Below are 23,148 nucleotides of genomic sequence, written 5' to 3'. Positions count from 1 at the left end.
AGATTTTGTTGGAGATATACGAACAAAATTAATATAAAATTCGGCCATGTTATTTTGTTGTCATCTGAACAACGACAGATTGGACGAGTAATGGGTTGTCAAGAACCCATTTAATAGCATGAAACTGCACAGAGGAAAAGATCCCGTCGGTTATTAATGCGGCGGGAAAGATTTTTTTCCGTCGGTTATTATTGAAGACTCAGGGCTGCTTTTATGATTAACTTATAACAATTTATTTATCTACAAGCAACAGCAGGCAAATAACAGCCAAATAATATTCGATTTGCACAAGAAACCCTGCAAATCATCAATAATTTAGAAAGAAGTTGTTTTTTGTAACAATGAGCCTCAACGGGTTGCTTGACAAATATAGCAAACGAAAAGATTTCACTACAGAAATAATTTTATTATAACCACAAAATGTCAGCTGAAAACCGGCACGTTGTAAATTTGTTTCTCGCCCTCGTCGCAATTGTGTTTAACCGACCGAATTTTACGATGTAAGTGAATCAGCTGATCACCACCCGTCAACGCCTTACCCGGTGTATCGCTGCAATTCTGTTCCGGGCCTGAAATGAGTGGACAGAATACCGCTGCCATAAAGCGGCAACCGAAATTACTTGCTCAGTTTCGTTTTCCACTATAGCTGAAGGCCAAAACTGTTAATCTATCATCCTTGACAGAAATACACACGGACGTCTTGTCATTGCCTGCCGAGGGGCGACTACTATCAGAAAAAACTGAAAGGGCTGTTCTCAAACCAATATGATTTTACACAAAATTCCTCCTTGAATACTGTGCTTCGAACACAGGTGATTGCTGAGAAACAGAAGTGGTAAAACTGAAATATTTCTACTATCAAGCAAGTAAAAATTATTAGTTTATCAAATTTTTCACGACACCCAGGCGGCCGATTCCCGAAAAGCTGGCCAAAACTCCAAAAATTAAGTAATTGATTCAAAATTTTTTACTCGGGGGTTGTCGGGCTAGCTGATTACGAATTTGATCTTAAAATTTTGAAAATCCACCCCCTTCCACGACTATTGGCCATCCCCTCACGTGAAATAGCGTATATTCTAGAACATAACCAAGATGCATGTAAATTTATATGTTTTCGGGGTCGCAAGGTGGTAGCAGCTGAATCTTGCTTTATTCAGTAACCATTACTTTTTTGAGTAACCTTTAATAGGTTTCAAAGCAGCATATGACGGCGTTGTATTACTATACAGTTTGAAAACTCAAATTTTATAAAAAAAATTGCAAAAAATGTATCTACGTATTGCTGCAGCTAAAAATTTTGTGTCGAGGTATTGATATGTACTAAAGATTTCTCGTATTTTACTAACCTTCCGAAGATGATTCCATTTGGTTTTGTTCAATTTACTCCATTACAAAATCTTTCAAATGTGTACAACTTTCACTATTCATCGACAGTAATACGATGCTCAAACGAAGGCCACGTTGCGACTGAAAATACAGAGGATACTTAGGGTACAGGACGTTGCTATGAACGGTTTTCACTACTCAAGGCATTACTGTAGCCAACCCAAAGACAAAAAAAACTCTATCTAGAAACTTTTTTTTCGACTTTTGGCCAGCTTTTTGGGAATCGGCCGCACTGTGCGACAGTGAAGCACTCAGTTGCGACTCTTTTTCGTCAGCTTTCAATAATTCAAGAAAAATGAGAGAGAGTATCGCCACTAAAGCCCTTATTTGTAATTTTTCCAGCTTTGCCAGTAAACTTTTCATGAAGTAGTAATAATTTTCTTACCATCCACTTAGCGATAGTCCGCCTATGCTAAACCTTTCAATCAAATCGCCCGCAATCAGAACTCTACATCTTGGCCTTTCTCGTTCATTTTTTAAGTATGGATCTGTTTTCGTTTCGATCGTTGCGCAAGATAACACAGCTGATTTTATTCGTCAGCACTTACATGCCATATATGAACGTGCGTAGGTGTAGGTGTAGTGACAGCTAAGCACTCAATACGCTTATCGAGTCAAGTCATTCCCTTTGATAGCAGTAGGAATCAAAAATAATCAACTTGAATGAATAATCAAAGATGTAACGGTTTAAACGAGTGGGTATGGCAATTTTAAAATGTTTTCTCACTTAATTTCAAACTGCTAATTAAGCATTTGTGCCACTTTTAATGCAAATCATAATCGCTTACAATATTTCACCAACGAGAGTTTTAGCGACGAATTGGTATGCTGTTACACTGTTGTTGGCACAAACATACATACGCACATATGTCGTGTTTATTGAGGAAATCATTCACACACGCAGTCGCTGACTCACCAACTTATTGGTCAGCCGAGGTGTTTCAGCAGAATGACAAAAAAACCAAAAAAAAAAAAAAATAAATAAATAAAAAATATTGTGCTTTATGCCATTGTTACAGTTCGAGTGTGTTGTTGTTGTATATGTGGTTAAAGTCTTTCAAAGTTGCTTGGAACACCAATACGCGTAAACCAGATTGTCTACCTGGTCGAGCCGGCTGCTTTCAAGTGATTGCGCCAGCCGTCTTATCGCCTGCGTTGCTTGTCTCGTTAGCTAGCGAGTATGGGCCTCGAAGCGTTTGCATTGCCAAATACCACAGCGAAGTTCAAATACTGGGGATGATGATGTTCATGATGATGACGACGATGATGATGATGATGATGATGATGATGATGGTGGTGGTAAAAGAAAATAAGCTAAGGAAAGCACATAAGCAACATTCGCTGCGACACTAAAAACAAACGTATAATAGCAACAACAAAAGTTGTATATTAAACTGGCAGAACTACTTTTTCTAAAACATCGCTTTGCTTTTTTATTGGATCTCACTATCTTTTTTATTGGCTTGTCTGCCGGTTTTTTTGTGCTTGAGAAGGAAGCTAAGGAGCATTGTGTGTAGACATAAATATAACATAACTACGTACATACATACACATATATTGCATGTGTATTGTATTGTGCTCAAGCGATGTCTTCGCTACTCTAAAAATAGGAAGTGGTAAAGCTTGAACGCATTAAATGGCAGCGAGTTAATTTATTTACTTAAATTAATTAGCCTAATAAATATTTGTGGCAATATGATTTATAGCTGATTTTCGGTGGTGCAGTTAGTTTATTTAAACAAAACTGCGACCTAGTAAAGGTACATACATACATACATGATTATATGTATAGAAGCTTGGCTCTTAACTGGTTTCGGAAGATTAGTTTGTCGACATAGCATTGATATTTAACTGCATTGCACAAAAAAGTCTAACGGTATCAAAACGCAGAGCATCACTGATTGACCTCACCAAAATGGCTGATTACATGACTATCGAACTTAGTGCGCAGAAGATCGATTGTTGGACGGGTTATGTGGCACGTAGTACGATCTTGCTCAACCCATAACGCGCCGACATCCAATTCTGCAATATGCTATGAATTTGATTAATGGTTTTAAGGAATTTGAATATATAGCGTTTACTTGTCTCCCTGAGTGGAATCAAATGCCGCTCCATGACAGGTGAAATAGTTGAAGTACCAGTCTGGCACTGCCCAAGAGACCTCCAACAGGCAGATATCTACAGCCAGCCAAAGCTGTTCATGTAATGGAGAAGATTGATGGGATTTAGATTGGTGCACTGGCCCAGGCTGTCAACGAAAGCAGCACTCCTGACTTTAATCATCTAGCTGACAAACCCGGACATTTATAGAGAAAGTGCTCAGCAGTCTCATATTCAGGCTACCGGATCACTGCAGTGTGTTCCAAGCAGAGGTGGCCGCAATTAAAGAAGCAGCTGACTGTCTACTTACTTGCGTAATAACTGTTAAGAAGGTAAATATTTACTCCGATAGCCAAGCGGCCATTAGGGCCCTAGGCTCTATTATGGTGCATTCGAAGCTGGTCAGGGAATGCCTCGTCTCACTCTCGATTGCATCAGAATTCTTCGACATAAAGATAATTTGGGTACCTGGTCACAGTGACATAGCAGGAAACTGCGAAGTCGACGAGCTGGCCAGACAGGGGACCTGTGAGGCAATGTGCCCGCGAAAGGAGAGGATCGGAATCCCCTTGACAATCTGCGCTCTACTCCTGGAAGGATGGGCTATGCACCAACTCAGCGAACGCTGGGCAAGTACACGAACGTGTAGGGTCGCGAAGTCCTTCTGGCCACGTTTGGATAGGAGGCGTTCGAGGGATATCCTGGGAATGACAAAATGTCATCTCTCAAATTTCGTGGGCATCATCACGGGGCACTGTCCGCGAGGTACACATGCCGTGAGACTCGGAATTACTTCGAGTCCTTTTTGCGTCAGCTGTATGGAGGATGAGGTGGAATCATCTCAGCACCTGCTCCTTAGCTGCCCAGCCTTCGCGGGACTAAGATTCAAGTATCTTGGTTCCCACTTCTTTTCTGCGCCTGCTGATATAGCAGGTGTTGATAACAAAAATCTGATGAACTACATCAGCAGCATAATGAGGTTAATACAACCGCGGACTAGTCACCGTTCGTAGTCCACCAACACTCACCACTCCCCCATCCCTTCCCTTCCTCCCCCTTTTCTGTCCTTAAATGGTATCATAAAGGACGAAGAAAACTATTTCGTCCAAGTGGGCCCTACTCTCTGGGCAACCATCATAACCTACCTACTTCCTCAGCAGTCTCCTTCTCATAGACAGCTTTTGCAAGGGGGATTAAATGGTAAACTTAACTTTCGCCCTTGTGTCTCGATCGACCGACCTGTAAACGCAGCTATGAGTGTGGAAATTGAATGGCGTGGAGTGCCCAGGCTTTCTGAGTCCTTCGTCTATTGTACCGTGGCCAAAGGGTTTTCTAAGTAGCAAATGAAGAAATGGAGCTCCATATTTTCTGCATTTTCCTGAGAAAAGATTGTGTAATTCCTCCTCCAAAAGTCGCCTTTGTTATGTAGAAAAATAAACAGAAATAAAGGCAATCGAAATATAAGTTATGATGAACTCTACATGCGTAAAGCAGTGCTTTGTTTCTAGACAATGTTTTAGAAAAAAATCAACCGACAAATTCTAAAAGTTGGCAGATCTTGATAAATCGAATTCAAGCACTTAAGCCCTTTTGTATTTCGTAGTAAAAAGTTTCTTAGGTAGCGCTGGAGTCGATGTATTCTAAAAAAAGTTATTTGTAATCCAATTTGGCTTTGAACTACCTGAACAAAATTTATCTGAACGTATGGCGATGGAGTGATGGGCGATGCTATGTTAAAATGTCAAGTGTCAAGTGCATTCATACTCAGAACATTTATTAGTTGCGTGGATGTAAATAATTTTACAGAAAATTAAGCCACTAGCTGGCGCAAAGCGTCGAGAAGCACAGGCATTTGGTTTGCATAGACTTCTAAGGCCAGGAACAGAATTGCAGCGGGTGGTGATCAGCTGAGCCACTTCGACCACAATTGCGACCTGGACGGAAAACACGACTACGACTGGCCGGGTTCCAGCTGACATTTTGTGGTTACAATAAAATTAATTTTATAATGAAATCTTTTCGTTGCTAAATTTGCGAAGCAACTCCTTGAAACGCATTGTTACGAAAAACAACTTATTTCTAAGTTATTGATTGGAGATGCAAGCTTCGTTAAAAAAATTAGCTCTCCTCGACGTCCCATTCATCATGTGAGATCGGAGCAAGCAGCTCGCTATAAAAATGTGATATGACAGGAAAAAATGGATGCTTTAAGATGTATCCATCAGAGCTTTCCCCACGGACGTACGTGTGATTGCGCAGAGTTGGTAGCACAGCCGTAAAACCAAATACCCAAGAAACGGAGAACTCCGCCCTACGTTCCGGCTAGGAACTACACTAAATTGTAGCGTTACATTAATTTTTTTGTATTCAATTTATTGTCAAGTATATAAAAAATAAGTAAATTACAATATAACAAAATAAGATGTAATAAAATAAAAGAGTAAATTAAATAAAATAAAAAAAAAAATTAATTATTTAAAAAATTATATAATGCAATATAGTAAAATAAAAAATTAAGTTGAATGACAATAAAAATAACATTGAACAAACCAAATAAACTAAAATAAATTGAAAGAAAACAGAGAAGTACAGTGAAATAAGACAAAATTAAAAACAAAAATTATATATAAAATTAAAAAATATTAAAATAATATATAAAAAATTAAAAATGTAAGTTAAATAAGAAAATAAAATATTGTAAAACAAAATTAAAAAAAATAAACAAAATTAAATAAAAGAAAATGAAATTTAATTTAATAACATAAAATACAAATAAAATAAAGTGAAATAAGACAAAATTAAAAAAAATAAACAAAATTAAATAAAAGAAAATGAAATTTAATTTAATAACATAAAATACAAATAAAATAAAGTGGAATATGACAAAATTAAAAAAATAAAAACATTAAAATATAAAAATCAAAAATAAAAATGTAAGTTAAATAATAATATAAAATAAAATATTGTAAAACAAAATTAAAAAAAAATAAACAAAATTAAATAAAAGAAAATGAAATTTAATTTAATAACATAAAATACAAATAAAATAAAGTGAAATAAGACAAAATTAAAAAAAATAAACAAAATTAAATAAAAGAAAATGAAATTTAATTTAATAACATAAAATACAAATAAAATAAAGTGGAATATGACAAAATTAAAAAAATAAAAACATTAAAATATAAAAATCAAAAATAAAAATGTAAGTTAAATAATAATATAAAATAAAATATTGTAAAACAAAATTAAAAAAAAAATAAACAAAATTAAATAAAAGAAAATGAAATTTAATTTAATAACATAAAATACAAATAAAATAAAGTGAAATATGACAAAATTAAAAAAATAAAAACATTAAAATATAAAAATCAAAAATAAAAAATAAAAATGTAAGTTAAATAATAAAATAAAATATTGTAAAACAAAATTAAAAAAAATAAACAAAATTAAATAAAAGAAAATGAAATTTAATTTAATATTATAACATAAAATACAATATTATTATTGCACAAATACAATATAATACAATATTATTAAAATATAAAAAAACAAAACTTTGGGAAATATTCAGTATAATGCAACACACTTTGTAAAAATGAGAGAAAGATGACTGTATCCCCATCCTAAAACTGAAAACCGCACCCATCGTGGGCAATTTATTGTTAAAGTTGTGTAATTTAGCGAAAAGTTAGTGTTGCCAGACACCTCAAATAAGAACAAAGTTCGTAAGCAAAGACGTTCACTGGGAGGATATTTGTAAATCTGCAGTATTTTTTGCTTTAGTTTCGAATTTAGAAACATTTTTGAAAATATAAACAATATTTTTATGAAAAAAATCGTCGGAGGAGAAAATTTGGGATACAAATTGGGGTTTCTGTCACTCATCAAAAAAAAAAAAAGAATTATAATAATAATCACTCTCATGTGTCCAACTCCGACTACGCCATCTACAGCTCCTTTCCGCGTTAAAACCATTAAACCAAAAATTAATTTTCACTTGCAGGCATCCGACAACACAGTACTGCTGTCAATTCCAATGAATTGTTATTCTCGTTTAAAATTGGAGAGTGATGATGTTGATAAACGTATTTGCATTCAATTTTCAATGAAACACTGCGACTGTATATTTTATGAATTGAAGTGAAGTCTGGAAAAAAAATTATTTTAATGTGCCAAACTATAGCGAAGTTACCGAAGGCACTTTGCAGGGCAAATAAGGGCAAAACTATTATTTCTAGAATATTGGGAGTTAAAAAGGTTGTTCTCAGCATGCAAATAGACGACACGTCCTTAGTCCCAAAAAGTAGTGAAATACTTAGGTATTCAACTTGACTGTAGGCTTACTTTCTGGGACCAAATACGTCACGCGGCTACCAAAGCAGCAAAGCTCACGGGTATGCTAAGTAGGTTAATGGCAAACACCGGTGGGTCGACACAGAGTAAAAGAAGGCTAATCGTAGCGGCCACATTCTCAATTATCTTGTGGGCCAGCGAAGTATTGTGAGATGCGCTAAACTGCAATGCCCAGCGCAAAGCACTGGAGGCCTCAGCCTACCGCACTGTCTCTGGCGCTGCAGTCTTTGTGATCTGGAGGGAGATACCCGTTGACCTCGTGGCCCGGGAACAAATGAATACGTGGGACTTCAAGAAGAAACACGACAACACTAGCGTCGCGGAACGGAGATTCCAAACCATGCTACGGTGGCAAAGCCGATGGGATAATGAACCGAGGGGCAGATGAACCATCAATAGGCAAATGGGTGAAAAGGAACTTCGGGGAAGTGAACTACATCTTAACTCAGTTCCTCTCGGACCACGGATTCTTCCGGAGATACCTATACCGCTGGGACAAGGTAACGATTCCAAGTGCATATACGGCGATGTGCTAAGCGATGACGCTGAACACACGTTTTTTAGTTGTAACAGATGGCTCGCGAAAAGAAATGCTCTGAGGGCGCAGATTGGCGACATCGCGCCGAGCAACATAATCAGCAAAATGCTCGAACGCGCGGACAGCTGGAACGCGGTAAAGAAATACATCGAGAACGTACTACGAAAAAAAAGATTGACCTCGACACAGTGCAACAAAACGAAGCCGCACAGATGGGGCCACAAGAAGACGAGCCTATAGCATGAAAGCTAGCTACGAATATGGCGGACCCAGAATAGAAATAGTATTTTGGGGATGCTGTTCTGGGCCCTCCCGAAGTAATATAGAAAGCAGTTCCGGGAAGGATCTCTCCACAGAAGGAGAGGAGGGATCGTTTTAGTGGCCTCATCACACGGCGCAGTAGTCGACGTTCGCGAAGGCATTTTGAACCCTACCTCACCCACCAAAAAAAAAGGTTGTTCTCGCACCATTTCCTAACATCTCCTCAAAGTTTCATTAAATGAATCAAATATACTTTGCCTAGAATTGCCCATGCAGCATTTTACTAAGCCTGATCCAAAAATTTTTATAAAAACATAAATTAGACTGTTCTGTGAAAATGCTTATAAATAGACATTGCCAAATTAACCTTTATGTAATATCACTGAAATAATTATGTGTGTCTGCCATGCCTCCACTTTTCCGACTATTACAAAGCAACATTGCGTTACAAATCAATTAATTTGATTTAATGATTATAAAATGCATGTAAATCAATAGCAATTGGTAATTTACTAAGAAATTTTAATGAAAATAGTTTTTACATACAATTTTTCTATAAAAAAATAAAATTAATTTTTCTATACCATTCCAATAAATCGAAACACATGTGGTTATAGCTGGAATTTCAATGAATCACTTACCAATCGATAAGCGCATATTTTTCTAACACATGCAAATGCGCAGCGCAAAACTTAAAAAAAATATAAAAATGCGCTACGGCGTTTGATTAATCTTTTATTAATAAAATATGCATTAAAAAAAGAAAAAAAAGTTCTTAAGTGATGTGGTAATTTTCTATAATTTCCGCGTTTCTTTTAACAACTTCATTAACCAGTTTTCTTTCCAAATATAAATATTTAATTTGTTTTAACACCGGAAACAGCAGCACTTATACCTCAGTTAGTTTTTTATTTCTTATATATATATTTTTTTTTTGCTGTTTTGTGTGCTATAAAAATTGGCGAAAGCAGTAACAAGACTGTCGCCGAAGGAAAGTAACGGTCTGCACAGTTATTAAGTGTGGAATTACCCGCACCTCCTACCGCGCACGGGACAGGCTTAGATATAATTCTTGAAATTTTTGTTTGACAACTCCCACATTCGTACACACTTTCTTTGGTTAATCGCTAGCCTATAAGTTTCTGTATGCGCGAGTACATGCATGTGGTGTGTATGTGTGTACATACTATATGTACATGTATGCAACATGTGGATATCTATGCTTGTTTGTATGCAAATTATGTTTACCTAATTTCAACTCCAGTTCGAACGAATGAACGCGCTTTTTTGCTGTTAGGTGCTTGCTTGGTGTTTTCGGTTCGACTCCCTCGTGGCCGCTTTGCCGCTTGGCGCTGGAAGTTGACCGTGGAAGCGGTTATTGTTGTAGTTTTTGGCGATTATACGGATTGTTATTGCTGACTGGGCAACTGCTGGCTGACGGCTTGCAAGTGAGGTCGCACACTTCGGTATGCGGGCGCAGGGAGCGGCCAATATGTTATATATGGATTCACACACAAAACGAAAAAAAACAAACACTGTCGATTTGTTCGATTCTACTTTTTTAATTATGTATAAGAATTTGTACTTTTGGTTCTCTTTAATGAGCCAACAATTTTTTTATCTTTTTAATTTTCTGTTTCGCTGTTAGTTTCGTTTTCACTACTTCTAAAAACAAAGCTTCGAAAATGCAAACGACAACATTCAATTAAAGAGTGATTTTTTTTCTTGAATTATTGCATTGAAATCGGTTACGTTGCCAATTAAAGTTTTGTAACAATGAACAAGGCACATTAGTAAATACATAAATATGTATGTAGAGGCTTTTTTAGACGTTTAGCTTTACACAGGCACCTACATATGTTTGTATGCAACACGCGTTTGCGCCAATTCCGCGCTAGAACCTTCAAATAAGTCTCGATTTATTTCGAAATTTAAATTACATACTGTGCGGCGCGACGCAGCGTGAAGGCACAATGTCGTTATTTGGGTATGTATGTATATACATGTGTGTATAGGTATGTGTGCAATCAATTGAATACCGAATCACTTTCTCGCTAACTCACACAAAAAGTCTCCTCTTGATTCCTGTTTGGCTTTTCAGTGCGATCGTTTGCGCCTTTTTAAACAAATGTTCAACCACCAGTTTGCACTTTTAAATCGTTGTTGTTGTTCTTCTTTACTTGTGCTTTTATGCTTCTAGCTCCACCGACAACGCTTAAGGAACGTTTGTTTGCTGCGAAAGATGAATTGTGACTGTCTGTTGCTGGTGTCAGTTTGGCTCGTTTGCTCGTTTGCGCGTAGCTGCCAACTTCTTGCTTTTGCAGAAAGAAATGTGGCTCGAGTGGAGAGCGTTGAGTGCGCGCGCGTATCTTCTTGGCTGCTCGGTGGTTTTTGTTATTATCTTTAAGTATGTATGTAGTTTGTATTTGCAACTGTTGTTGTTGTAGTTTGTGCACGGTTATTGTGGAGTGTGTATGCTTTTTTGGCAGGTATCAATCGTAGTTAGCTTTTGTCGGTTGAGTCGGTAAGGCAGTGCACATGTGAGACTTGTTGCTCTTTGTATTTTAGCAACCCCTGTGCGGGTTTCAGCTTTTGTGCTTTGAGGGGGGATTCTACTGTAAAAATCAAATTTTCATGGATTTTGTTTTCATACTTGTATTAATTTAATTAGTAAAAAAAAGTTTAGGGTTACATAAACACAGGTCTTGAGTGTACAAAAAAAATTTTTAAATTTATTTTCATTTCAAAATGGCAGCTGTACAGCCGCTCCCCCGAAACGCCTTTTGAAATCTGCCCACACTGTCGCGCATTTAAAAAAAATCTGAAATCAAAAAACCCAAATTTTTTTTATTATATATCATTATTTTTAGTTGTTAAGCCTATTACTTGCAAAAAAAAAATTTTTTTGTAAAATTTTTGAAGTTTTTTAAAAAATCGACATTTTTTTGTTGTCATTTTGTTATTAAAAAAGGGGTTATAAATAATAAATTTTTCCCCACCATAGCTTTAAAAACTAGTAAATATTGTTTAAAATATACTATCAAAGTTTGAGCTTGATATGTTAATTTTTCACGGAGCTGTGATGTGGGCAATTTTGAAAACGTGGTTTCGAGAAAAACACGCATATGACCGTAAACCTCTCGAGCGCTCAGTTTATACCTGCTTTGCTAAAACTTTTATAACTTGAAAACTATTCAAGATTTCTTTTTAAGATTTTCATGGAACATTCTGGAGTTGTTTCTGAGTATGTTTCAACAAAAAGTAAAAAATCGATTTTTTTTAAGTTTTACAGTAGAGTCCCCCCTTGAGCGCATCGTATCTTATCTTCATTTTTCTCTGTCATATGTTCAATCCTTTTCTGATCCCTGATAGTAATATATCCAATACATATCAGACATAAAATGATACAAATAGAATACAAAATTGTGTAGATTGAAATGTAAAAAATGAGCGTAGCTTAGCGGCAGCACAAGTGCAAGACACATTAAACAGTTAGCAGCAGTGATGCAAAAACAATACGAGGAATGTATCTTGTTTTTGCTTTTGGTCCCAAGAATGATCCAGTAACTTAATTAACCGAGAATTTGCTTTCAAAGAGAAAAATATCAAAAAGAAAAGTAGATGAACGCAAAACCAGTAATAGCTGATTAAATTTTCGGCGGGAAATGTCACAAAAATTAAAAAAAAGAGGTTGTCTGTAAAGTCGGTTTACTGACGATAGTTTAACGTGATAACGTCATAAGAAAATACTAATTGAATGGTTGCATTTTTCAAAAGAAAATTTTAATTTTATTTGTTTGATAGATATTTTGTATGGATATAGAGAATGAGTTAACATTAACATAACATAACATAACATAACATAACATAACATAACATAACATAACAAAACATAACATAACATAACATAACATAACATAACATAACATAACATAACATAACATAACATAACATAACATAACATAACATAACATAACATAACATAACATAACATAACATAACATAACATAACATAACATAACATAACATAACATAACATAACATAACATAACATAACATAACATAACATGCTGTTCAAGCAAGGTAACGACGCATGAGCAAGATAACGACGCATTTTTTAGTGCGTGCAGCTGGCTACATAGAATTATAAGACGTTATCACGTCAAAAAATAATAATAACATTAAAACAACAGGTATTATTAACAAACTTGGTTTTATTTTAAATTCTTCAAGTAAATCAAATTAATAATAATCAATAAGAAGGCATATGCAAATACAAATAAGTGAATTTATATATGTATTGTACATATGCGCATATACATACACATATACGCTCACTTAAGTAGGAGAGAGCAAGATGTCGAACGTTGCCGTTCGTTTGCTTTGTTTGCTTTGTCGTTCGTTCCGCGCTTTCGCTTGCAGTTCATTCAAGGTAACGGCAATGAGCAAGGTAATACTAATGAGCAAGGTAACGGCAATGAGCAAGGTAACACTAATGAGCAAGGTAACGACACATTTTTTCGTGCGTGCAGCCTGTTAAATCGAATTATAAGACGTTATCACGTCAAAAACAGTTTTAATTTCGTAGTTCGTATAAAATTTAAAAAATAAAGCAAATAAAATGCATAATAACGAGCTTAGCATCACACGATTGTATTTCGTCACACAGTAATTTGTTCCATATTTCATCATTGCTGTCAGATGAAGAACACCCCATTACCAATTGTATTGCGACAATCACAGCTTTCTTCATATTTTTCAATACATATATTGCTGAATTAGTTAATAACAAAGAATTACAAGCATAAAACACAAAATAAATAAATAAATATAAAAAATGCAGAAACGGTGACTGGAGGCTGTGGTTCAGAAGTACATAGCTCTATATCATTGACGAAATGCTATTTAATACATATACGACTTCCAATAAACTTTATAAATTTTATCTAAATGATATTTAATTATGATACATTCTCCATTTTAATCAACATTTTTATTTAAATTAGGAATCTGGCTCAAAAAGTGTAATTCGTGTTTATTTTCACTTGGTGATCAACTGTTTTCCTCTTACTCTCTCTCTCTCTCTCTCTCAAATTCTTACAACAAAAATTTATCCAATAAAAATTTGCAACTTCCCCTCAAAATGAGATGCCATTTTGCTCTCTCACTTTCTCCTACTTTGCAAGTTTTTTGGATACATTAACACCAAAACTTGATAATTTGTAACAATTGTTATTAATTATTTGCTTCATAAGCAGACCTATGACAGTTTAGAGTAACTTAAACAAAATTTGAACTTTTGAAGACCAAATCAATAGAAAAAGATCAAAAATTGCCACCATACTGCTGTTACCTGATGAACCCGCCCTGCAAGAGTGTAAATAAGATTTGTGGCAGAACTAAGAAAGTGCTAAGAGAGTGCCAAAATACGAAGATTTGTAAACAAAAGTGAAAAATAAGATTAGATAACATAAAGAAAAAATTGTTTGCAAGCACAAAAATATAAACAAACATCTATATTTACGTCAATCAGCTGGTACTGTGAAATTGATTGAGAGTCTAGTAGCAATCCTCTGATGCGCAACCTCCTCCAATATTCCCTCAATCGTGATATCAAAATGAAGTTTCAGATAGGCTGGCTTCTCTGTAATTTTTTTGATATAAAGTTGAAGAACCCAGTAAATTCGTAGGCTGGGTCATGTCGTTTGAATGGGTAGAAAAACTCCGGCTCTGAAAGTATTCGATGCGAAGGAAGAGGAAGCCTCCTCTGCATTGAGCAGATTAGGTGTGGAAGGACTTGGCTTCACTTGGTGTGTCCAACTGGCACAGGTTAGCACGAGAAATAAATGACAGGCGCGATTTGTTAAATATCGCGCCAAACAAGAATGAGATGGCTAATTTAAGTTACAGAAATTAAACGCTCAGATACCAACTTGATTTGAAGCGATTTCGTCATTGTTGAGAGAATACACTTATCATTCTTGCGTATATTTTGTCTTTTTCCTCCCTCAGACTTCTTACTCAATGTTTAGGAAATCTGTTTTGAGGAAATTTTCTAATTTCCTTTGGTTCAGAGGTGCATATGTATATGGTGTTTGACCGAGCTGCTCCTCCTATTTGTGGCGTGCGTCTTGATATTGTTCTACAAATGGAAGGTCTTACAGTTTTAAGCCGACTCCGAATGGCAAATGGTTTTTTATGAGAAGCTTTTTCATGGCAAAAATACATTTAGAGGTTTGTCATTGCCTGACGAGAAGCGACCGCTGTTAGAAAAAACTTTTTCTTCATTTTGGTGTTTCACCCAGATTCGAACCTACGTTCGCTTTGAATTCCGAATGGTAGTCACGCATCAACTCATTCGGCTACGGCGGCCACCGAGGAGTGACTACTAATAGGAAACATTTTCATTTATTTGTATCATGCACGGAGATCCGAACCTATACCTAAATAGTATACAAGTTTCCATTATTTCAAAAACCCTTACCAAGAAACCGTTAGCTATTTGAAGATTGTCTGAAGCTTAACACGGTCAGGGACGAATTTTCGGGGTACAAATGAAATTGTAACATTGTCGTCTCTAATCGTCTCTAAGCTTATCTAGGTAGAATCTGTCTAGAAAGTAGCACTTCCGCTTTGCGTCACTTAGATCTGAGATCCGAACAAAGCAGATTCTGCCAGTTTTTATATTTTTTTTTTTTATATTTGAAACTATTAGAAAACTTCCTGGAGATCGCTTAACCGAAAAGAAAGGATTTTGGCGAGAACCCAACTCCAAGTATGTAACCAGGCCATGAGGCAGCAGAAGTCGGCATAAGAGCTCAAAATGCAATTAAACTCAAATGTATACCGCGCAGTGGTTTCGAAAGATCCAGACGGAGCCCATCAAACTTACTCACCTAACACTGCTCTACTTCTAGACCCAACCTGTCGAAGCAGCACTTTTTCTGGCTCTACCGTTAGATGAGACAGACGAAGACAACCGGCATCTACATCAGACTGACAAAGTTCAGTACGCTGCTACAGCAACAACATGGTACCAAGCCACAATAAGAAGGGTAGCATCAGTATGGTGGCAATTTTGATTTTTTTTCCTCTATTTGGTCTCAAAATTGTTAAATTTTGTTTAAGTTACTGTGATCTATTAATCTTTGTTTATAGATTTTGGCATTCTAGAGGTCAAAAGCAAGAACAAAATACATTATTCTTGTGGTTTTTGCGTTACTGCTGCTTTGTGTGAAGATTCATTCACTTCGCAACTCATAATACCATCCTTAATTTTTTACTAAATGCGCCAAAGAAATTATTAAAAGTGATATGGTTGATTGACATTGTAATTTTGTTATTTTTATATAATTCGATTTAACAGGCTGCACGCACGAAAAAATGTGTCGTTACCTTGCTCATTAGTGTTACCTTGCTCATTGCCGTTACCTTGAATGAACTGCAAGCGAAAGCGCGGAACGAACGACAAAGCAAACAAAGCAAACGAACGGCAACGTTCGACATCTTGCTCTCTCCTACTTAAGTGAGCGTATATGTGTATGTATATGCGCATATGTACATATATAAATTCACGTATTTGTATTTGCATGTTATGTTATGTTATGTTATGTTATGTTATGTTATGTTTTGTTATGTTATGTTATGTTATGTTATGTAATGCTATGTTATGTTATGTTATGTTATGTTATGTTATGTTATGTTATGTTATGTTATGTTATGTTATGTTATGTTATGTTATGTTATGTTATGTTATGTTATGTTATGTTATGTTATGTTAAAGTATATTATGTTATGTTAATGTTAACTCATTCTCTATATCCATACAAAATATCTATCAAACAAATAAAATTAAAATTTTCTTTTGAAAAATGCAACCATTCAATCAGTATTTTCTTATGACGTTATCACGTTAAACTATCGTCAGTAAACCGACTTTACAGACAACCTCTTTTTTTTAGTTTTTTACATTCTAGAGGTCAAAAGCAAGAACAAAATACATTACTCTTGTGGTTTTTGCGTTACTGCTGCTTTTTGTGAAGATTCATTCACTTCGCAACTCATAATACCATCCTTAATTTTTTACTAAATGCGCCAAAGAAATTATTAAAAGTGATTTGGTTGATTGACATTGTAATTTTGTTATTTTTTGCTAGGTAATTGTCCTTTCGATATCTCAAATTTTAAAATAAATACTGGAGCATACCAAGGCGAATTGTGTACTGAAGATTGCGTCTTCCCAAATCAGTTAGCTTATTTTTCGAGATTTTGACAAGTCTGGCATCAGGTTTCTTACCAATACAAAACAAACAGAAGGAGGAGGAATTACATATTTCTGAAAGTTCAGTGCATGGCTTGGTAATATTGTGATAAGTGAGATTTAAACTAAACAAGCTAATGAAAACGAAGTGCCGCGTGTTAAATTGTGAAAGCAAAAATGAATATAAATCCTCCAAAGATAGTTTTTTTGCGTTTTTATACGAATGACGCCGCGACAAGAAAATGCGTGTGTGTGCTAATAATTTTTTGTGTTTGGATGTTTCCATTGCTTTCCTCCCCTCCCTCCTCTTCACAAACAAGTAATTCCTCTTTCTTTTGTTCGTTTATTCGCGGGCTCTGAAGACACAGCGAATTCGGAAGACGCAACCTTGTACTCTATCATCCTAGGGAGCATATTGTGAAGTAGAACAATTTTGCCTCACTGGGTCACTGTCAGTGCTGCCAAGTTATAACTTCGGCTGAACATCATCTGGCAGCGCCAGCTTTGCGTATGACATTGTTTTGAGCAAGTGGATTTATTTTCATTGCTATCGTACAATCATTTGCACAGCAACGCATTTTCTAAAATAACAACTCGTTTTAGCCTTAAAATTCATCAACATTGTGTTTAAATCGATAAGAGTGCTAGTGGTAAGTGTAATACAAAATAAAAGCATAACACTTTGTCTGCCATATTTACGTCGTGACGAAGCGATTCATTAAAAAGTGGTTGTTACTTCCCCTTTTGGCTTTTGGAGAAAGTAAGTCAAGGGGAGTTGAATGGAATTTGCTGAAGGCTTTGGAAATGCCTTTTACCTGATATGAGTATAGTATATCTTGTGATTGTTGCTGAGAGTAATTGAATAAAGTTCAGTGAATTTGGTAGGGTTTTAGTAATAATTATAAATTAAATACAGATAATTCAGATTTCGGCATTTCGTAGTGCAGCTGTTGATATGCAAATATTTGGTACAAATGTGATGATTATCTGCATAAGAAGCCATACAAGTCGCTGATTATCTCGACAATGAACTCCATCTCATCAACATTGAGTTCAACGACCATAAAATATCTCGGAATGCTACATAGAGCTACGCACACACTTTCAGCTGCTTGTCCTATTCATGTTCTATGCGGGCATAGTCAGAATTCGATATCAGCAGCATTAACTATTGAATGAATCATTTGTCTAGCTGCGAGCGTTTACTCGTGCGTTATGTGCGGTCTCTGTATGCGGCATAATTTGCTATAAAATGCTTTTGTACTGTTAGCATTTCATTGTACATATTTGTATTTTACTAATCTTCGCCTTTGAATGCTCATACATACATATGTATATTTATTGCATTGATTTTCTTGCAGCACGCAATCTCCATATTGAGCTAAAGCAACGCAGTCTTTGTGCGTAGAACGCTTGTCAAACGCAGTGATGTCACGCAACTTAAACAATCCACCTGGTGGTAATCGTGATTATGGTGCTACTTCAAGCAGCACCAACGCTATAATGCCCGATGTTAACTTTTCGGGTTTCAGCCCCACTGAGTTTATGTCGCTGAGTGAGGATATTGGACAAAATATCAATGCCGTGAATTCGAGCTCCAGACAATTGGAGAAAATTCTCAAGGTAATTGGTACGCGTCGGGAACAACAGGCGACACGTAACAAAGTGCATAATATACATGCGGAAGCTAATACGCGCATTGAGGCGACCAGTCGTGACTTACAACGTCTAACATCTGTAGTCGGACGAGGTGATAAACAGCAAAAGTTGCAACTTGAAAAATTAACGAATGATTTCAAAAATTTGGTGGAGAAATACTCGTCTGTGCAGAAGCGCATTACTGCGGCGATGCGCCAGAGTATTGAACAGCTAGGACAGCAACAGGATGAACAGGCAGAAGCAGATCGTGCAGAATTTTTGCAACAGCAGGCTCAAATAACGGCAGGTTTACAATTTGAGCAAGATAGGTTGATGGACCGGGACCGTCAGCTGCGACAGATTGAAGCTGATGTGCTGGATGTAAATGCGGTTATGCGAAAAATATACGATATTGTACAAACACAGGCCGATCAAGTGGGTAAGTATGCTGCGAGAGATCGAAAAAAGCATTTGGAGCATATTGTATGATTTTATTTCTTATTTCAGATCATATCGAAAATAGTGTTGAGAATGCCGCAACCGATGTTGAATTGGGTCGCGAAGAACTGGCTAAAGCTGCGCAGTATCGTCGTAGTTATCGTCGCAAAATTCTAATACTTCTAGCGATCGCTGTGATAATAGGATTAATTGTGACGGGTATTATCGTCGCAAAGATAACTAGTTAATTTGTTATTTGTATATGTTTCTGCGTTGATGTATTTAAAACTAAATAGTATGTTATTGAAATATAGTCTGTAATGACTATTTTTTTGACAAACAATGCGTTCCAAAGCGCGCACAAACGAATAGGATTATGCACTCCTTCAGGAAGTGAATGGACATTCATATTTTTTATTAATATGTAATAAATGTATGTTTAGTAGAGTTAATAATGAAGAGGCACGTATAGACATTTAAAAGGATACGCGAAATAAATACTACAAAAAACTTAAATATATAATATATTATGTTTAACCAGTAAATAAACCAACTACATATATCGCTTTAAAACACTTTCTCATTTCGAGTGATTTTATTCATTTTATTTTATTTTAAAAACCTTACATGATAATAGAATTATTAGATACACTGAAGCAGACGCGTGCGCTATCAGCAGAGGCGTTCGGCTGGCTGGTGATATGTGTTGGGTCAGTTACGACTGAGTAGGTCGGTGCCCTTTAGAAATTTATAATTTATTTATATTATCTTCAGTAGCATCTTTTAAAAGCAGGAGAGGATCCCTGTGAAGTGGTGATACCTTTAAGAAGAAAGTTCTGGGCAGGTTACCAGTAGGAGCTATAGTTTGGCAGAAGGGACAGGAGTTGGATATTTTTGTAAAACTATATTAGTGTAAAACACGTCGGATGCTAGTCTATCCGCACATAGGGGGCATGCTGCTGGAGTGACAGTCCTCGCCGGATATGGCTAAATCTGGGACGCTCCGTTAACGTAGAACGGACTGTTATCGGAACGAACGGCATATGTTTTTTTATGAGGCGCTTTTTTCTGGCGGAAATACACAAATAACACTATATTTTTTATTAATTTGTATTGATCGTTTTTATATGTAAAATTTCTATTTTCCACGTGAAGTAATTTTTTTGAATCAATAACGCCTATAATTATACTTCAACTTTCTGTAGTTTCAATTGTGGAGTTTGGCAGCACCGATGAATGAGAAACGTCAAACAGCTGATATTTGACTTGCCTTGTCAAGCACGTGCTTTATTTTCATATCAATAAACTAAGTAAACAAAAATAGTAGCCCAGTAATTTTTAAACAAAAAATGGTCCAGGGAAAGTTTAAAAAAGCGAAATTGCCAGCCAGTGTGCAGCAGAAGCAGAAGCAAAAGAACGCAAAGGCTTTTACAAGGAGATCAAGTAAGTGTCTGAATATTGTGGTGTAAAGCATGAGTTTGGGCTGGAGGAAGTAAATACAAGAGCCAGACAAACTTGGGGAAAATAATTAAGTAGCACTAGCTGCAAGCTTGTTGTTGTTGTTATAGTAGCATAAACATTCCCGGCACATATACGGGAATGCTGCTGAAGTGACAGTCCTTGGCCGCCGGGTATAAATCCGGGTCGTTCCGGTTACGTAGAACCAACTGTCGTGGGAACGCTCCTGCAAGCTTCAGAAGCATCAGTTTTTGCATAGTGCTCCTTCTTCACACCTATTTACATATCGAAATTTAGTCTATGCTTTTGTTTATTGTGCCTCTTGTTTTTTAGATGCACCTATCCAGGCCAAAAAGGCGAAATTCAGTGAGCAACAGAAGATTAAAAATGCCATTTCGAAGACGGTCAATAAATCGGTAGAAAATGAGCTACGTTCGCGTGCCGTTGAAGGCCAAATAAAACTCAGCAAAGCACAGGAGGCCGTGGCGAAGCATCATCAGGCGAGAGCTAAAGCTGCTGAGGCAGCCCCATCATCATAGGCGTCATAGTTAAACTAACTTTAAATACTTGTATAGCGTTTATTATTCTTAAAGTGTTGCAAATGGTAATGTACGCACATACATATACATATGTGTTACTCTTTACTGCAGGAAAACATCGCACATGATCGGCATTTTAAAATTTAACTCAAAATTAATATATGGATGCAGATTTATTATCAATTGGAAATGTAAATGAAAATATGAAATTACATTCACATTGCTTAATATAAATTTATTATTATTATATAGCTGAGATAACTTTTAATTTTGCCACCCTGAGGGATATTTTTACTACTATTAAAAAATGTTTATAAGAAATCTTAATATTTATAGTATCACACCGCAAGAACAATATACGGATGGTTCCTGATTGACGCGATAACCATTTACGCGATTTCGGCCAAGTTTAACAAAGCGCGCCAGTCGTTTCTTTCCAGTTGAAAACACCAAGTAAAGCCAACTCCTTATCCAAAGGAGCCCTTCCTCTTCTTCTGTTACCACCAGCTGGTATCTCATCGAATACTTTCAGAGCCGGAGCGTATGTATACATTCGTACGACATAACCCAGCCAATCGCCCCATCGGGTTGTCAACGTCCACGCTTTTGCGCCATACGTTAGAACGGGCATGATGAGAGCCTTGCAGAGTGATAGTTTTGTTCGTCGAAAGAGAACTTTACTACTCAATTGCCTACTTAGTCCAAAGTAGCACTTGTTGGCAAGAGAGATTCTGCGATGGATTTAAAGGCTGACATTGTTATGGGTGTTAATGCTGGTTCCTAAATAAACGAAGTTTTTTGCAACCTCGAAATCATAACTGTCAACAGTGGCGCGGGTGCCGATACGCGAGTGCGCCGACTGTTTGTATGAAGACAGCAGGTACTTAGACTCATTCGCTTTGTTTCTTTATCCAGTTTGGAAAATAGAGACCTAACCGCGCGGTTGTTAAGGCCGATGAAGTCAATATCATCGGCATACGCCAGTAACAACAACAAATTCTACACATTTTGAAAATTCCGCGTTCTAAAATTCTACATGGCCAAACAAAAATAAAACTTATACATTTATCAGGTTTTAGTGTTTGATCTCCATATTTTACTTGCGTGACGATTTTTATGTCGTGTAGCTTTTGATTATTTTCGAGCGCCTAATTATTTTCAATGATAAAATCGTTTAATCAAACGTTTTGCTTGTCGGAGGCGGTTTAATACTCATTGTAGGCCCCCCCGCAGCATAAGGTAGGCCTTAAAGAGGTATAAAGGTAAAGAAGCGAAACGCCCATCTTCGCATGAAGTAGGCATAGGTTTAATAAGGCAGAACATATGGGCGCCGTACATTCTTGAACTCGGCAAAAATCTCTAATAACCTAGAATTTAGGGCAACTAATGCAGATTAACTACTAAACTTAATTCTCATAATTTAAGCGAATTAGGAGAATTTTTGATGGCAACATTGCCGAAAAACGACAGTTAATTACTACTGTGAAGGAAAAATAATGAAACTTTTAAAGAGAACAAAAAAGACAGAGAACAAACATTCCAGCTTTAAAATTCTCCAACAATATGATGAGCATAAGAGGGGTAAGTATTTTATAACATTTTCGTTTTATTTTCAAGTTTAGAAATGCATTTTTCCAATTTCAGATAGCAAGCAGAAAGAAACGTTCAACCGGAACGAAGAGGGACGAGCAGATTTCTCGTTCTCTTTTCTGAGATGTTATGGATGCAACGTTGAAGTACCTCCACATAGTAATTAGCAATAAATCCACAAAATGAATCTACTCGTTCACATATGGCAGATTACCTTCAAAATTGAAGTCAACTGTCAATACTGCTTTGACCATTACCTGTGGCGGGTGTTGCCTCCTGGTGGTCAATGGATGACTCGAATTTTCGTATGAACGGTCGGTCAAATAAACCCTATCGCTTTGGGAGTTTACGAGTTGCTCAATTTGAAAAATTTTCCCGCCAGAAAACACAATGTTGGGAAATTGACCACTTTCGTCCAAGCGAAGAAACTCCTTCGCTCTCTCAAGTCTGACTGTCTGACTTGTTGCTGTTTCGGTGTGAGATTGTGCGCCTCATTGGATCTTGTAAGGCTTGACTTCATCATTTCTCCGTATGCGGCGGATGCTAAGGTCAGATATTTTCAGTTCTTTCGCCATTTGATTGGC

General features: G+C 36.4%; 3 protein-coding genes across 4 annotated transcripts in view; 2 read left to right on the top strand and 1 right to left on the bottom strand.

The window, feature by feature from the left end:
- Positions 1-23,148, bottom strand: part of LOC129240113 (unconventional myosin IC) — a 122,255-nt gene that overhangs the window by 93,469 nt on the left and 5,638 nt on the right. Inside the window, exon 1 of one of the 2 annotated variants that reach the window (XM_054875636.1) lies at positions 9,890-10,923. The exons of the other annotated variant lie outside the window; for it this stretch is intronic. The gene's annotated coding sequence lies outside the window, so the exon portion shown is untranslated. Of the gene's footprint in view, positions 1-9,889; positions 10,924-23,148 lie in introns of those variants that run through there. 2 annotated transcript variants of the gene reach the window in all.
- LOC129240114 (syntaxin-12) lies at positions 17,418-19,550 on the top strand. Its single transcript, XM_054875638.1, has 3 exons — positions 17,418-17,551; positions 18,263-18,978; positions 19,047-19,550. The coding sequence occupies exons 2-3, from the start codon at positions 18,330-18,332 to the stop codon at positions 19,223-19,225; spliced, it is 828 nt and encodes a 275-aa protein (XP_054731613.1). The 5' UTR covers positions 17,418-17,551; positions 18,263-18,329; the 3' UTR covers positions 19,226-19,550.
- LOC129240116 (uncharacterized) lies at positions 20,246-21,225 on the top strand. Its single transcript, XM_054875639.1, has 2 exons — positions 20,246-20,420; positions 20,769-21,225. The coding sequence occupies exons 1-2, from the start codon at positions 20,327-20,329 to the stop codon at positions 20,972-20,974; spliced, it is 300 nt and encodes a 99-aa protein (XP_054731614.1). The 5' UTR covers positions 20,246-20,326; the 3' UTR covers positions 20,975-21,225.

Source organism: Anastrepha obliqua, chromosome 3 (assembly GCF_027943255.1).
Source record: "Anastrepha obliqua isolate idAnaObli1 chromosome 3, idAnaObli1_1.0, whole genome shotgun sequence".
Classification (NCBI taxonomy): domain Eukaryota; kingdom Metazoa; phylum Arthropoda; class Insecta; order Diptera; family Tephritidae; genus Anastrepha; species Anastrepha obliqua.
The sequence above is the reverse complement of the archived record's forward strand: the minus strand, read 5'-3'. Positions and strand labels throughout refer to the sequence as shown.